General features: G+C 38.4%; 1 protein-coding gene across 1 annotated transcript; it reads left to right on the top strand.

The window, feature by feature from the left end:
• Positions 1 to 1,106: 1,106 nt before the first annotated feature.
• Positions 1,107 to 5,056, top strand: smtlb (somatolactin beta). Its single transcript, XM_079805168.1, has 4 exons — positions 1,107 to 4,218; positions 4,332 to 4,439; positions 4,528 to 4,707; positions 4,799 to 5,056. The coding sequence occupies exons 1-4, from the start codon at positions 4,141 to 4,143 to the stop codon at positions 4,997 to 4,999; spliced, it is 567 nt and encodes a 188-aa protein (XP_079661294.1). The 5' UTR covers positions 1,107 to 4,140; the 3' UTR covers positions 5,000 to 5,056.
• Positions 5,057 to 17,250: the final 12,194 nt, after the last annotated feature.

Genomic DNA, 17,250 nt, shown 5'->3' with positions numbered 1-17,250 from the left:
AATAGCATACTAAGTGAAAATAGTGATATGTTCTATTTACACCATTTAAAAGTAGCAGTTCTTTGCAATATGTGTAAATAGTAACTGCATGCAATTTATACTTTATTTTGACAGATACATACTATTTGCACCTCAGTATTGTTGTACATTTACAGGATGCAATAATAACAGAGTGTAAATGATTATATTTATTAAAATTATTAAATGGATGCCGTCTTAATGGAACATTAAAAGCCCTCCATACACCCCCTAGCCCGACCCAATAAATGTTTTTATTATTATTAAACATTTTGTTAGGCACTTTATTTCCACATTTAGAACATTTTCTTAATTTTTATTTAAAGTAAGGGTGCTTTCACACTTGGTTCGATTGCCTGGACTGAACCCGAGTTCGATTGCTCCCCCCTCCCCGTGCCCCCGCTGGACTGTGTTCATATTATATTATTTGGTTCCGAACCGGGGTGCGTTTGCGTCATCAAAGCAGCAGCTGTTTACCCGGTTGCTAAGTAACGACAGGCGGCGAAATGCATAGTGTTGCTCACCTCAATTTTATATTTTAGTTTTTTAACTGTTGGTTTTGTTTCTAAATCTTCAGTACATAATGGCACTTGCGTCTATATGCCGCAAATGTACTGCAAATGCTCTAAAAAACGCTGAAGACGAGCAGAAATGAGATTTACAGCTCTCTGCTTGCAGTATGTCAGTCATGCTCATCAGGAAAATGAGTGAAACACACACACACACACATTTTTATCAAATCATACGTCTTTAATAGAGGTTCACTTCCGCGATTTAGTACGGTTGCGCTCACATCAGCAGCGAACCGTACCGGAGTTCACATGAACCCCGTACCCCAGACCACCCTTTTTAAGCGGACTCTGGTACGGTTCGCGGGTGCGCACCTGAGTTCGGAAGACCGCGTTCACATCATCCAAATGTAGCGAACTCTGACATCAATCGAACCCGGGTGCGCACCAAAACTGCTAGTGTGAAAGTACCCTCAATGCCTTTCCGGTGTGATTTGTGATGAGAAAAGGGATAAGAGAGAGTTCTGCAAAAGGCGGATTCGAACCTGGGTTGATTGCGTCAAAATCAAGATCCTTAAAGGGTTAGTTCAACCAAAAATAAAAATAATATCATTTATCTCTCACCCTTATGCCGTTCCACACCTGTAAGACCTTTGTACATCTTCGGAAAACAAATTAAGATATTTTTTGTTGAAATCCGATGGCTCAGTGAGGCCTGCAATGACATTTCCTCTCTTAAGATCCATTAATGTACTAAAACATATTTAAATCAGTTCATGTGAGTACAGTGGTTCAATGTTAATATTATTAAGCGACAAGAATATTTTGGTGTGCCACAAAAACCCAAAATAACGACTTATGTAGTGATGGCCTATATCAAAACACTGCTTCATGAAGCTTTGGAGCGTTATGAATCAGCGAGTCGAATCATGATTCGGATCGCGTGTCAAACCACCAAACTGCTGAAATCACATGACTTTGTCTCTCCGAGCCGCTGATTCAATATACGCTAATTCATAACGCTCCGAAACTTCATGAAGCAGTGTTTTGATATTGGCCATCACTACATAAGTCGTTATTTTGGGTTTTTATGGCACACCAAAATATTCTCGTCACTTTATAATATTAATATGGAACCACTGTACTCACATTAACTGATTTAAATATGTTTTTAGTACATTAATGGATCTTGAGAGAGGAAATGTCATTGCTGGCTATGGAGGCCTCATTGAGCCATCGGATTCAAACAAAAAATATCTTCATTTGTGTTCTGAAGATGAACGGGTGTGGAAAATAATGACATTATTTTCATTTTTAGGTGAACTAACCAACCCTTTCATGCATGCATTATGGAAAACATTATCTAGATTTTTTTTTAATTCTTTTTATTACTGTAATATGATGCTAAAATTGAAATCCATTTTAATTTTTACAAAATTCAGTTTTATTTAAAAATTATTTAACTGTCCACGTATGTGGACACCATGCAACAAAGGCGTAAAATGGGACAAAAAGCCACAGATGACAATATGGAATATTGTGCTTTTATTATGTCATTTTATGCTATGCATAACAGCTCTGATATTTAAAACATTAATATTACAATACAACAACGATAAAACACAGAGTGTAGGAACTATAATGCTAGTTACATATATGTGGACACCTAATAGCAATATGGGCTGGGCTTTGCTGGCACACACTCCTCATCAGTGCGGTCACTGTCACACACACTGTCCTCTGGGATATTCTCTGTTAATCTGAACTGAGTGATTGACCTGTGCTGTCCCTGTTTGGTAGGCAAAATGCAAATTTGTCTTGGTATGTATGTGTAAAGTTGCCATTTAATGCCATAATATGTCACTTTTAATGGTTATTTATGTTGATATATTTGTTAAATGTATGTTTTATTACAATATAAGACAATTCAAAACATATTTGCAAAAACAGAACATATATACTAGCAGGTTACAGAAATCAGACTTTATGCAATCTGACTCCACTGTTGCATGACGTCCACAAACGTGGACAGTTCGTTTTTGGTGTATAAAAACGACATTTTACTCTAAATTTTAGTTTTTAAAATACTAACATATTCATCATACTTTACTGTACATACTAATATTTTTTTTTAGCTCAATTGACCTCCTTATGTAAAAGTTTTTCACAGATATGCCTGGGGCATTTGGCACATGGCTATCGCTGTCAGCCATATTGGATTAATGATGTCATCAAGCAATGAATATTTGGGTTACAAGACAATAGCCATTGTTAAAATATTGCTGTCAATCTACTGACACTGCCCTCAAGTGGTTTGGAGAGAATTACCAAGATTAATGAATCCTAAATGGAGTTAAATTAACTGTCCCCAAATGTGGACACCATGCATGGAAGGGTTTTAAGCCTAACACTTTACTGATTGAGCCCCTGAAGACAATGAAATAGAGGTGTTTTTTTTTTTTTTTTTTATCTTGTTTGGCCCAACCAGGCATTGTTAGGCGGAGCTAGTGCGAATAGCGCTTGCCACTAAGTCAGGTTATTTGCACTTGCTGTGAATAGACACTCTGTTTATGGCAAGCTCATTTTTACAGCTTTAGTCTAACTTTTAAAATCGGGATTTCTTCCCTATTCTGAAGATCATGTACTGTATATGAGTGAAACAGCTTCTCGGACAAGAAAAAATGTAGGGCGGAACTTGATTTTGGCCAACAGGATTTGATTGGATGGTAGTGGCTTGCTATGATGTCATGTGAGTGACAGGTTGCAAGAGATAATGCTGTTAAGTTATTTTGAATATAGATTATGAGGGCATTAGAGTGCAATGAAAAAATATATAATGGGTACAGATACATAATTTAATAATAATTACTGCATTTTCCATAAAAAATATTTTGATTGAAAAATTTGTCCATTTTGATTTGAATGGTGACTTTAAATGTATAAATCGTCCACAGTCTCTCAGTTAATATGACGTGATTAAAAACCGCATGTGTAATACTTATACAAACATTAAAAAATGTTTGTAGATGAAATATGGCAGGATGTACAAATCAAACATGAGCCAAAAAACCTGTAAAGGACACACTCAGAAACAGATGAATTCGGCATCTGACATATGTCTTATTATTCAGAGATGATGCATTAAAACAGTGATGCATGTAGTCAGAAATATCATCTTACCACCCCTTACGTTCAAGGTCTGTTCATTTGGTTAATTCATAAAGCCAGTAGAGTATAAAGACAGAACCACAACCAGAGAGTCCCACAAGATTTTTCTTTTGTTCCACAATAATGAAGAAAATTGCAGGTACAACTGATTTGTTTAAAAGAATATTATTTCTTGATGGCTAGCTGAAATATATCTTGTTAGGAGTATGAAAAGCATAGTAAATATTCTCGCTAACGAATAATATATAGTTGCTTTGATAAAGGTCCAGGCTGTAAAACCAATGTGAAAGTTAATGAATGTATCTGCTGACGGATCTCTCTTGTTTTGTCACCTTAAGTTCTCCAGGTTTGTGTGGCGTTTGTGCTCTGCCCGCTGCAGGCCGTGATCGCATCCGCTGTGGACTGTCCAGACCAATATATTGGAGGGACTTCCTGTACCATCTCAATGGAGAAGCTTCTGGGCCGAGCCGTTCAACATGCAGAGCTCATTTTCCGCGTCTCAGAGGAGTCCAAGATGCTGTTTGTGAGTAGCAGAGAGATGAACCTAAAGCGAGTTTGCAATGACTTCAGTCTCAATATATTCCAAATGAGAATATGCAAACAGTTAACCAGTACATTTTACTGAAATATTTTCAGGAGGAGATGCTCTTTTCATTCGGAGGTGTGAATCCGCATGCTCCCAGTGGGACCATGTGTGCTCCAAAAACAGTGTCTATGTCTAAAAGTGAAATCCAACAGATTTCTGTGAGTTCCTCAAATGGCATCTGATGAAATTCACTGTAACAGAGTAACTTCCCAAGATAAGATAAGTCTTTTTTGTTTTCCCCTCCAGGACAAATGGATCCTTCACTCAGTCCTGATTCTGATCCAGTTCTGGACTGATCCACTGGCAGATTTGCAGGCGTCTCTTGAGAATTATGAGAACGCCCCAAGTGCCCTGCTTGACAGGAGCAAATGGATGTCTACCAAACTAACAAGCCTGGAGCAGGGGGTACTGGTTCTTGTTAGACAGGTAAATATGAAGTTTTGAAAATTATTAGACCAAACATTTATTATTCATATCTGGAAACAGGTTTGGAAATCTCTGTCTCTCTCTCTGTCAGATACTGGGTGACGGTGGTTTGCTGTTGTTGGATGCTCCTGGAGAGACATCCGATCACAATGTCCCTTCCGATAAGCTTGAGTCTGTGAGAAGAGACTACAGTGTGCTCTACTGCTTCAGGAAAGATGCGCACAAGATAGAGACTTTCCTCAAACTCCTGAAGTGCCGTCAGATTGATAAAGAGAATTGCTCCTTCTTCTAAAATATGTGTGTTTTCATCCTGGCCAAGTTGGTTTTGCATTTGCACAAATATTAAATGAAAAAAAAAAAAATTGCATTTGAGATTGTGTTTTTGCCTCTAATGTCTGACACTGAATGTGTGTAAAATGTGATTTTCTAAATTAAAATCAGGGTCTTAAAAAGTCTTAATTTGACCTTATACAATTTAAGGCCATCAGAATGTCTTAAATTGGAGCAGAAAGTCTTAAATTCAATATAATTGCATAAACCCCTTAACTGCCCTTAAGAATACATATGAAAATGCATGATCCACACTTAAAGGGTTGTAATTCAAGAATGCCTTGGAATATAGACTAAAGTCTGGTCTCATTTGAAAGAAGACACTCTGCAGATTATACAATTCAAGATATGAAAGTATGATAAAGTTATCGAAGTTTAAATTTACAGTAAATAAAAAATACTGTACTAAATATTTTTTATTTTATATAAAATATATATTTTACAAAAACATTTTTATCTAAAATTACTATAAAATCAAAGCCATATGTCTAACCAAGTTGTGTTCCAAATTTGAAGTTGATATCACAAAAATTGAAGTTCCCATGAGATTTTGTTTAGGTGCTATACCAAAAATAGCCACCGGGTGTCATTGACATTCCATTGATTGTTTTTTTTTTAATGCATTTTCCTGTAAATTTCTGTCCAAATGTCACTTCCATCACAAAACGGTCACCAAATATGGGACCTTGAGACTCAGACCTTTCCGACGATATATGTTTTGTCAAGATTTGAAAAGATTTTGATTATAAAGTAGTTAAAATAAATGTTGTAAAATGAAACACGACACCGCCCATAGGGGAGGAGCCTGCTAGAAGAATTTAAAGTACCATTTCCATGGTAACGCAACGTCCAATTTCAAAACAGTTTTCACAAGATGAATTTTGAGTTTGTAAGCTTTCGAATGATACCTAATTTATGATAATTACTCAAATATATGATACGAAAAAAAGGCGATCAAAAAAAGAATGCCAGGTGTCCCACCAGCGGAGGTCTCCAACAACAGGTTTACATGCATCAAAGGTTAAAAAACTGTTACATTTTCTCATAATACACATTGCACATCACCACAATGTTCAATGATTCTTAAACGACTCGATAGATGAATCAGTCTCTCTAAATCCCTCCTTCCACAAGCCTACTCTGCTCTGATTAGTCAGATGGCCCAGTTGTGATTGGTCTACCGTGTACAACGCGTATTTTGGAAACAAACGACCATTACCATAACTGAACTCCAGCTCCATCCGGACGCTTCCTAAAGCTCAGTGATAGTACACACTGTAAAGACAGTAACAGTACAGATAGTATTTTACACCAATCCCAGCACAAGTCCGAACCGATGATGAAACATTGAAAGAATGAGTTATTCAACCCGAACCTTGAGCAGGACGTTTCTCATACTCAGTTTGAGGTACATTATGAGATGTTTCAACTGTAATTTCTCACCTTCAGCTTTAACAAGTGTGCATCCATCAACAAGTGTGTGTGTGTGTGTGTGTGTGTGTGTGTGTGTGTGTGTGCGTGCGTGCGTGCGTGCGTGCGTGCGTGCGTGCGTGCGTGCGGTGCACATGCAGGAACTGTATCAATAACAGCGCATACGTAAGCCCAGCACTAACGTGGATGACTGATAACATTAAAGTTTGCAAAACAAATCTTGCTCCATCCTTAATTTTTTACTCAAAGTTGTAAGAATGACAGACAATCTGCATTAATAGACACAGTTTTAGGTAATAGTGGCCCACAGCTGATTTACAGTAGTATTTCAATAAGGCAGTAATAATGTGAGTTAACCATACCTACACAATATGAAACACAATGAAGTTGTAGAGCACATCTTCTTCTCGACATGATGCTATCCAGTATCCGCTGCAGTGTTTGAGGTGGTTAAAGATTTCCCTGGTGTCTGCGCGCACAATAAGTGGACAGGCAATATGGTAATGTTTTGTCTTGACATCACAACAAAATGGCTTGGGATTCGTTAAAAAATAAAAAATAAATTGTTTAATTGACTCAAGAGTCGAATCTTATTTTTGTGAGACAATAACTTTATTTACGGTGCACTTTCAGATTTAAAACTTTGCAGGATGTTTTCATTCACTTAGAACTATGTTACACACTACATGAAAGGTAATTTGATATGGGCACTTTAAATTAGGGCCCTATGACTTCCACGATGCGGAAAACTGGTACGGAATCGTAGAAATCCTTTCATAGAAATGGAATTCACTGTATAATGCGGAATGTCACAGAATGTGTCAATGTTTGGATGAATAAATCAAAAGTAGGATGGGTCAGTACACTATTTGGATAGTTCACCCAAAAATGAAAGTTCTATCATAATTTACTCACCCTCATGTGAGTAAATGTTCACCCAAAAATGGAAAACAGAATTTGAAAAAAAAAAAAAAAAAAATTAAACGTATTTCATAGGGCCCTAAAAAAATTTTTGTTAAACTTTTAATGAATTGCTGTTAAATTGTATATGATTCAGGATTTAAATTAAATAGACATGCTTTTCGACTAATAACATTTAATTTAAACATTAAAATGGAAAACAAAAAAATGAATAAAATGGGGCTTAATTAAGTTCCAAAATTAAATTGCATGCACTGCCATTTTCCAGTTTCCCAGTATAAATGTCTAAACATCCTTAAAACAAGATACTCTTGTTTTCTGAGAAATTGAACAAAATTAAGTGAGCTTATGCTTAAAGGGGTCATAAACTAGCTTTTTTTTATTTTATACTGTTGTCTGAGGTCAACTTATGATGTTCACGTGGTTTTTACATTCAAAAACATCATAATGAATAAGTAATAGGCTATTTTGGTTTTGAGCCTCTCTCAAGACAGGCTCGTGGGAATATGCTTTATGGGCGTGCCGCATTGAAAACTTGGAAGTAAACGCCCACTCCTATGATTGGATAACGTGGGGAATTGTTTCGAAAACTTCCAATGTGGAGAAGCGGCAACCAGAATGATTCGCCCACAGGGCTCGCAAAATGTCTTTTTCAAACAAACACAATGATTTCTCTCTCATCCACCCACAATTAATTGGAATGCTATTTTTTAGCTATTTTATAACCAACCCGATCTCACGGCAATTCGCACATATTTTACGAGGTGGCTAATTCGTACAAATTTGTACGACCGCACTCGTACGAATTCGTAAGATTTTTGCTAAATCGTACGTATCTGACGAGTTGCCAAATTCGTATGAATTTGTACTGAAAGGTTGGATTCTGAGATCCACTGCCACTTCAGTATATTTATATATATATATATCCTAATTAGATTTATAATCAAAGCCTCAAACAATATTTATCCTCCTATATAATTATTATGATTTTAATGATTCTTTCCAGTTATGATTTTGCATAAATCAAGAGAACCACTGATTGTTTCTTCCTTTATATTTTCTAGTTTATTTTTGGTCTCTGAGTGGTGACTGAGGGTCTGTCCTATGGGGTGTGTGATGTGTCACTAGAACACTTGATTTCAGTCATGTGTTTGGATTTTGGAGGTATCACACACTCCTAACTCGACAGGAGTGCAGTATCAGTGATTGCTCATTTAGCCCGGCTTCCAGAGATTAAATATGGATTTGTCTTTCATTTTATTTTATTTTATTTTATTTCATTTTATATTTCCTTTTACTGAAATCCTAAAGAATTGTATGAATGCAATTGCACTATTATCTGTACCTCTCACTGAGAGAAAAGCACATGTTATCAGTATGTTTTGGAAAACTTTCTCTGGTTTGGACAAGAGCTCAACCAACAAACCTTGGAGATACTGTGTATCTGTGTATGTGCACAGAATTCTGTGTTAAAGATCAGTATTGGAGGTCAATTACGGGCATCCTAAGAGATGAGTGGACGGGTTGTTTTGGGCAAGCTGGTGCCTGCTCCAGAATCTGGAAGGTCATCATGCACGTGCCTCATTCCGGGGTGAAAGTGTCAACAAGTGCATGTGAATCTGATTAACTGACAATGTGTGGAAATTAACCAAGGATGTGTTCGAAATCGCCCCCTATACCCTCATTCACTATTCCCTACATTAGTCCACTGATATAGTCCACTTGAGGGAGTGAATAAAAACGAGTGAGTGATTTCGGACACTAAGTGCGCCGGAAAGGCTGACGTTTTTGCAGTTTGTGCTTGCTGGTTTTTTTTAAACGTAGCAAACTGGCAGCTCCAGTAATAATGAAAAGATTTATCTTGAACTCTGCCGTGGAAACTAGCATGTTTAAACCTCAATCAAACAATATAATAATCAATTAAAACATTGTTATACCTGTATGCATGATATTGCGCTGGACATATGCAGTTTGGAAGATGGATGAATGATTCAGCTGTGGGCACTATTTGAGGGAACAGCCATTTAGTGGTGTCCGAAACCATAGTGGATGTTATTAAAGGGATAGTTAACCCAAAAAAAAAAAAAAAAAAGCCCATGATTTACTCAAATCAAGCGCCAGCGTAAGTTCTGGCAGGCCACGTAGTCAAGCTCCGCTATCAGCTGATTGGGAAATTCTAACTCCGCCCCTCTTTCAGCTGATCTGTTTCAGCTGATCCTATGCTCTCAATTGGCTTCTCTCAAACAGGGCGCCTTACTTAAGCGTAGCTTCACTTCAATCTGCCTGCTTGGACGCTTCTGCTGCATGCTGCTTTGCAACCCACCTCCTCCCCAGCTCCTCCTTAAATTGCTAACGTAATCATGTCATTCTGTTGTCATTGATGCATGCTCTGTTCTAAATGGGGGATTTGCTCTGCCCTCCCAGTTAAATGGGAGGTCGTCCCCAGAATCTGCTGCTGTTCCCTGTCTTGGCTTTTCATGGAGCTCATGAAAGGATGGGGAATTTAGAACAGAGCCATACCGCCAAATCTAAATCTTTACAAAATATGCAATTAAAAAAATTGTACTAAATGTTTGTCTATTGTGTTTTTTGACTTTAGTGGACCTGACAGAAAGTAAAAAAAGTAAAGTAAAGTAAAGTTTTGGCCGACCGCCTTCCAAATTATGGGAAAAGTGTTGAAAGTGCCTCTGCCGATCGAAAGACAAACGCCACCAGGTATGCTCGTCATGACTTCACGTACACATCTTGAATTGCGAGAAGGCACTTTCAACACTTTTCCACGGAAGGCGATCGGCTGGAACTTTACTTGATAAAGTTTTAAATATGGATATTTTTCTTACACAAACGCATCGATTCGCTTCAGAAGGCCTTTATTGACACCCCAGAGCCGTGTGGAGCACGTTATTCGACGGACAGATGCATTTTTTATGGACTTCAAAAACAGAACAACAGTCACAGCCATTATAATGCTTGGATTAGCCTGGACTTTTTAATATAACTTTTTTAGATAATATAATATAACTTTTTTTTTTTAAGAATGTCATATACACCTAGAATGACTTGAGGGTGAGTAAATCATGGGCTAATTTTCATTTTTGGGTGAACTATCCCTTTAAGTGCACTCATTCAATCCCACAATGCACTGCAATAACGAGTTTACAACCGATGTATGCTCGACAGCTAGAGAATACCCATAATGCACTGTGAGAGTCGCGCCGTGCATTGAATGAATTCCCGCGTTTTGCCAGGAGATGGCATTGACCCACACACTTTTTAAAGCTACACTTTGTAACTTTTTTAGTTTATTCTTAGCTAAAAACACTTAGTTCTTTCAAAAAATATATGTGCTCATTAATGTATATTTACTTCTTTCAAGTATTACAGTATTCTCGTAAGTTTATAATATGCCATTGAAAATACATACAGTAATGGGTTCGAATGTGGGTCGCCATGTTGCCCCTCCATCTTGAAAGTACATCAGCCAAAGAGGGACATACCCGTGAATTCAAGCTTCGCCTTTCGCGTTTTAACACTCCATGGCACCGTGTCGAATGTGGACGAGGTCGAACTGGAAGCCATATTAATCTTGGACTAAATCGGCCACCGTAGGAGTTAAAACGAAATCGGAATTGAGAGGAAGAGAAACTAATATTCACTGGATGGTCAAATACCTTTTAACCACTAGATGGGGGAAAATATCACACAGTGTAGCTTTAAGACCAATGATAATGGACCCACTCACTTTTATCGTCTCTAATTGAGCACATGTCTGTTTACATGGTAGAACAAGTTCGGCAAAAGGCGGATTCAAACCGCCATGCGTCTTACTGTGCGGACGGCGAGAGCATCAAAGTGGGCGGAAGTCATTAATTTTTAATGTGAGCTGGCGGCGAGCACCGGCGAAAGCGGCGTGGTGCGTCTTGGACGATTTGGGCGTCGAGCAGAGTTGAAATCAGCTCAACTTTATGGTAATGAGCTATGACACGGTTCAGCGGCAACCGGCGGCAACCAATCGGAATGTAGAAGTGCTCCGCTTGAGAGGATTCCAGAAAATGCTGTCCTGGAAACTTTGGTTTCGACCACGGAGGGGTTAATCATTGCGGTGGCAGGTTTGATAAGAAGGCACGCGACACTATTTATAGGCAACAATTTCGCTCTAGAACGCTTGTTTTTCAGCGGGAATACAATTAATTTGCACAAAACAACACCCATTTGACCAATTGCATTAATCCTGCACTTCAACAAGGACAGTTATTGTAATGTAGGCTCTACACTAATGAATGTTCATTATAGACCAATATAGTAAATCTCCTATAAACTGCATGTTGAAATTAGACTAGCACTTGACCATGAACACAAAAGCAATACCACACAAATGGCTTTTAATTAGTTTATTTCCTTAGCAAACATGTTAAGTTCTTAAACTTTCACATTTAAATGATTTCATGAGGTTATCTTATACGGTTATACCCTACCTGTGCTCAGTTTGCACAAAGGCCGAACAACATGATTGTTTGCTTTGTAGCCCCTTTAAAAACAGTTTTAAAAAAGACCAAGCGTTCGATCTACGTCAGAGCGGCAGCGCGTCCACAAATCTTTCTACAGCGTCGTTGACAAGGCGGCCAGAGCAAAGTTTGACGCTCTTGCCGACGGCGCTGTGAACGCACAGTTACCCCTACACTATTGTTGCTGCGAAAGATTTAGAGTTTTCCGTAGTTTTGTCTGCCTCAACCAGACGTTTAGTAAACAAGCCGATATATTTGTACTTAATGTAAATTGCATCTACCCACCCACATTTTTTTGCTTCTGACGCCCATGCATTATAGTATAAATAGTAGCCTACTATATAGTATAAAATATATACTATACGATATATATATTATATACTATAAAATTTGTACATAAAAATATTAAGTCTTTATTTTTCAATTAAATGCTTATGAGTTACTTTATTATTCATTACCCTTTCCCAGTAAGTTCAGTGCTCGTTTTTGGAGTAGTGGAGTAATGGAGAATGAGTACATAGGGCGAATCGGACAGCGGTAAGATAATTCATTCAGAGCGTGACTCTCACAGTACGTTGAGAGTACACAGTCTGGTTGAGAGTGAGAGCGATTCAAAAGCATAAGCAGTCGTTTCTCGTTTGCTCTCGAAATGCTCTCGCGGGACTTTGCTGTCATACGGCGATCGGTCTGCGCAGCGCAGGTGCATCAAACACGCATATTCTCCAGCGCGTACATCTAATGTACACTCGTTATTGCGGTGCATTGTGGGATTGAATGAGTGCACTCAAAAACTATGGTTTCGGACACCACTACAAATGGATGTTCACTCAAAAAGTGCTCTATTTAAGGGTATAGGGGGCGATTTCGAACACAGCCCAAGACTGTCCATTTTCTCTGAGCCAATCAGAATCATCCACCTGGCAGTAATGACGTGGTTAGACCATGAAAACAGTATAACTATTGAGAAATTGTATGTACGATAGGCGGGTAGGCTGGTAGAGCCTACGAACTCCTTGTGAGACTTGAAGCTGACTTCTGTTAATGAAACTGCAAACTATTCTTCAGAAAATTTATCTTTAATTAATTTAACTCCTGACTCTTGGTCTTAATTTTTCACTACTGGTCTTGGGTCCTAAACTGTTACCCCAACAGTACAAATATCCTACCTCAAACCCCGCCCCTAAACCTACCCGTCACTGGGGTTTAGACAAAAAAATTTTTACGAATTAGCCACCTCGTAAAATGCATACAAATTGGTTGTGAGATAGCGTTGACATAACCGCAAATCATGTATAACTAACACACACACACATACACACATGTGCGTGCATGCGCACCCACAAGCCAAGTACGTGCACCAGCAAAACTTCACTGCAGACAAATCAGCATGTTCAAAACTTCCGTGATTGTATTTTTTCTTCAAATTACCAGTCAAGAGAGTGAACAACGCACATCAAGAAAGGAATGTTATTCCACTATTTAAGATAGCCAGTCATTAGGCGTGGGACGTCGGGCTTTGTGAGCCCTGGCCCATACCGAGTCTGATCCCGAACTACAGCACTATGAACCAACAACACCTCAAATACAAAGGATGTGACAGTGGTTATGTTTAGTTAGACACGTACATAATCAGTAGATATCAAACGTAACAAAGCAAAACTGTCACATTTAAAAAAGTTTTTTTACTCACATGATTGCGTTGCATCATTTCTGTCAGAACCAGAAGCCACAGCATCGTTTTTTTTTATCTCATCCTGTCTGCAAATCCAGTCTCTAGTTTACAAACGAACCCGGTGAAATGAAGCGAACAAATGCAATGTCTTACCCACGTGAGCTGGATCTTCATTAAAAATAAAGTTCAACCATGCATTGCTAATATTGGAATCCGAAGGAAGCTAAATTCCATAAAAAATAACAATTTAGAACAAAAATAAGGATTTTTTTTAGGATTCTGAGAGATTTAAAAGAAAGAGAAATTGTGGTGTAAAACTGATTTATAAAGATAAGATGTGCTTGACTCCAATGAAGAGCACAATTTGATCATTCTCAAATCACACTGGACAACATCATCAGGTTTTGTTTGATCATGCTCTTTCTATCATTTAAGCAAAAGAAGGATATTTGGAAATTACACTGAAACGCTTCACAATATCTTACCTCAAAGACCACTAATGAGAACATCAAAGTTTGTGCCAATTATCACTCAAGAAGGAGAAAATTAGACATCTATCCTGACGTCTTACACACTCTTTCATTCAAAAAGCAGTTAATTTACGCTTAGAGGTGTTGATGCCGTGACAGAAGGGTGAAAAGGCGAAGTCAATGAGTTTTTGGTTTTATGTTTGAAATAAGGACTGTGGTGAACATCATTAGACAAACAGGTAAACTCGTCTATTCACTAGTCTACCTTCACAGCCTCATTGTGTTTATAATTACACTCTTGTAAACTATTATAACTTAAACTTTCAGGGAAAATGTTTAAACAAAGGCTGAGAGAGTTGTCTGAAGCTTAGGTGCGTTCATGCCATGTCGTATTTTACATTTACTGCAATTAAGTGATTTCGACTTGAAAAGGCGTAAAAAAAAGCCCCCCTTGTGCCCCCCTCTGAGACGGACTTGATAATAGCGTGTAATTTTCTCACTCAAACCACTGCCGCCTGCTGTTTCTGCTACTGATTTCTTTTTTAGAGGGAAAAACTGCCCATAACTGCTGGTCTAAGATCTGTTTTCTTTATAACAATAGCATATTATTAGCGAAAAAGAGTTGTCAAAAGATCCAGTCGGTATCTAGACTGATTTGATTTCACCCTGCAACTCCGTCTGGAAACCTGTACATTCATTTCTACTGCTTCCGTTACACTTTTACGGGAACCAATCACAGACTGGCTTATCCACCTGGCGCGCTATTGGCGGGTTTAACACGACAGATAGAGAAGCGATGGGTCGTTGCCCGTTGATCACGCCTCTTATGGTCTGATTGGGACTATCCAATTGCATACAGTCATTTGAATTATGCTCGTGTATCACGCCTCTTGTGCAATAGAAAATACATAGCAGACTCCCCAGACCAATGTTCAATCTTAAATTGAGCTTGGTCTGGTGATAGCCAGACAAGTGGGTATCTGTATTTGCACTTGAATCTACTGATTCAGGTGTTTAAGTGTAGACATTATGTAAATAATTCTTCTTTGTGAGATTGCGTCCGTTGAATGAGCGACGCGCTTTCTAGGCGATATAAAAAAAATTATTAATAGGCCTATAATCAGAATTTGAATAAAACTTTTGTTTTCCATTCTTGACAAGCGGCCACATTCTTCAATACATAGCCCCATCCGCATATACATGTGGGATTCACTCTTGAATTTGGGATGACTGACAGTGATAAATATTTAGGTATTGAAATCAGGCTCTTATAATTGTCAAGAAAACAGGAATCCTGGCTGCATGTCAATACCCATGGATCACTGGATCTTTGGTAAGTTGTAAGGAACACTATATCGAGTCCAACCTTAAGTTTAAACTGATAACCGTTTGTTTTATTTGCGTTTTCCCCTATTAAATCCAGTCATGCAGCAGCTCTTTTGCCACTTATAATGGCATAGCATTATAATGGGGCGTGTTTTTCCGGCGGGAAAGTGACATCAATGCATATCCTCTATAGCCTACATTCATTGGGTATGCCTGATTACAATTCCTGCAAAATCATGTTATGATTTATATCGTTTAAATGCGTTATAATGACTGTTAATGTCTTTTAAATTACATGGCTCATATACTAGTATATAACTAAAGCTATAGGTTGTGAAATCAGAAGTCACATTTGAACTTAACCTACATAGGTCTTAAATGTCCAAATATTCCAGTTATTATAGTAACTTAGTTATATGTTTGTATTATTATTAATGTCGTTTTTCATATTATTATTATTAACAGGTCATCTAATGAAAGAATTTACATTATATTAGGCATTACCGCCTGGGTCCTAAGGGAGACCCAATTCCTGCGGGGACTCGATTTCTCATGACACCTGCGTTCTGACAAAGAACCTGGAGCGCTGCATTGTTTTTACTATAGCCGCGTTTCCACCGCAGGAACTTTCCCCAGAAACTAGGAACTTTGGGGTGGTACTCGGTGTGTTTCGACCGCAGGAACCAGGGTGTAAATGAAGTTCCGGGTAAATATTTCCCCCTCCAAACGGCCCTGCTCCCGAGGTGGTACTTTTTCAAAGTTCAGGAACTTTCGGGGGTGGGACTTGGGCGCTGAACATGCTGATTGGTTGAGCTCACCCAGCATTTTATTTCAACCGGCATTTTTAAAAGTCTTGTGAGGTTCGTTCTGCATTCAGTAAATATCAGTCTTGCTCTTTCTGTCTGATGGCGCGCGTTCGTCTGAGCCATCGCACAGTCTTTGTCCGTAATAGCTGAAAATAACATACGTTGTCTTATTTTATATCTAGCTTTACAAGCTTTCAGAATACGCTTGAGTATCAGTGCTCGTCTCTTTATCGCCGTTTTGTTAATTACCTCTTTAGTAAACCAGTACATAACTAGCAAAAGCAGCGCTGCTTGCATCTCCTCCATACTTGTTATTGTTGCAGACAGTATCGCACAAAAATGATTAGGCTACTGTCCGTCACTGACTGGGAGGAACAGTGGTGCGCAGTCCCACGTCTCTGGACTAATTTGCCTAATCTTCACGGTACTTTAGACCGCAGTGGAAATGCAGACAGTAGCAGATCTGGGGGGAAAAAAGTTCCTGTAAAAAAAAGTTCCTGGTACAAACTGTTCCAGGTCATTTCGGTGGAAACGGAGCTTATGTGAATAGTGTAGGAGAATGGAGTTGAAGAGAAGAGATTGTTGAATAAAGTTGTTATTTTGGGGGTTTTTGCGCACAAAAAGTATTCTCGTCGCTTCATAAAATTAAGGTTGAACCACTGTAGTAACATGGACTATTTTAACGACGTCTTTACTTGGTAAAGATTTTGAGCAACATGAGGGATAGTAATTAATGACAGAATTTTCAGTTTTGGGTAAACTAACCCTTTAAACTACTGTTGGGTCACCCGGAGTGTGTAGCCTAGGTCACATTTTCAAAACTCTGAAAGGAGGACCGTACGGAAAACCCCAATTTCAAAGCAACTGCAAATTCATTGACATTACAGGGATAAAACACTTCAACATTTAATTAAAGGAAGTTGTACTGTTTGCGTAATGTTGAAATTACTCACCCATTAGTGAAAAAATATACAAATGTATGACATTCATGCAGAATCAACCCATTCCAGCCTCTCTAAAATGTTATGACCTCCTAAAAGCTGCTCAGTTCAGAGTGAACAAGTCTTTTTATAGGTCAGTCC

The sequence above is a fragment of the Gobio gobio genome (genome assembly GCF_949357685.1).
Source record: "Gobio gobio genome assembly, chromosome: 22".
Taxonomy (NCBI): Eukaryota; Metazoa; Chordata; class Actinopteri; order Cypriniformes; family Gobionidae; genus Gobio; species Gobio gobio.
Note: the sequence above shows the minus strand (reverse complement) of the source record. Positions and strands in the feature narration are given on the sequence as shown.

Excerpts from the sequence above, each read along its gene's own strand:
- smtlb (XM_079805168.1), top strand. The coding sequence starts at position 4,141 with ATGGAGAAGCTTCTGGGCCGAGCCGTTCAACATGCAGAGCTCATTTTC. Across the intron at positions 4,440-4,527 it reads GTGAAATCCAACAGATTTCT|GACAAATGGATCCTTCACTC; the intron begins GTGAGTTCCTCA and ends TTTCCCCTCCAG. Across the intron at positions 4,708-4,798 it reads TACTGGTTCTTGTTAGACAG|ATACTGGGTGACGGTGGTTT; the intron begins GTAAATATGAAG and ends TCTCTCTGTCAG.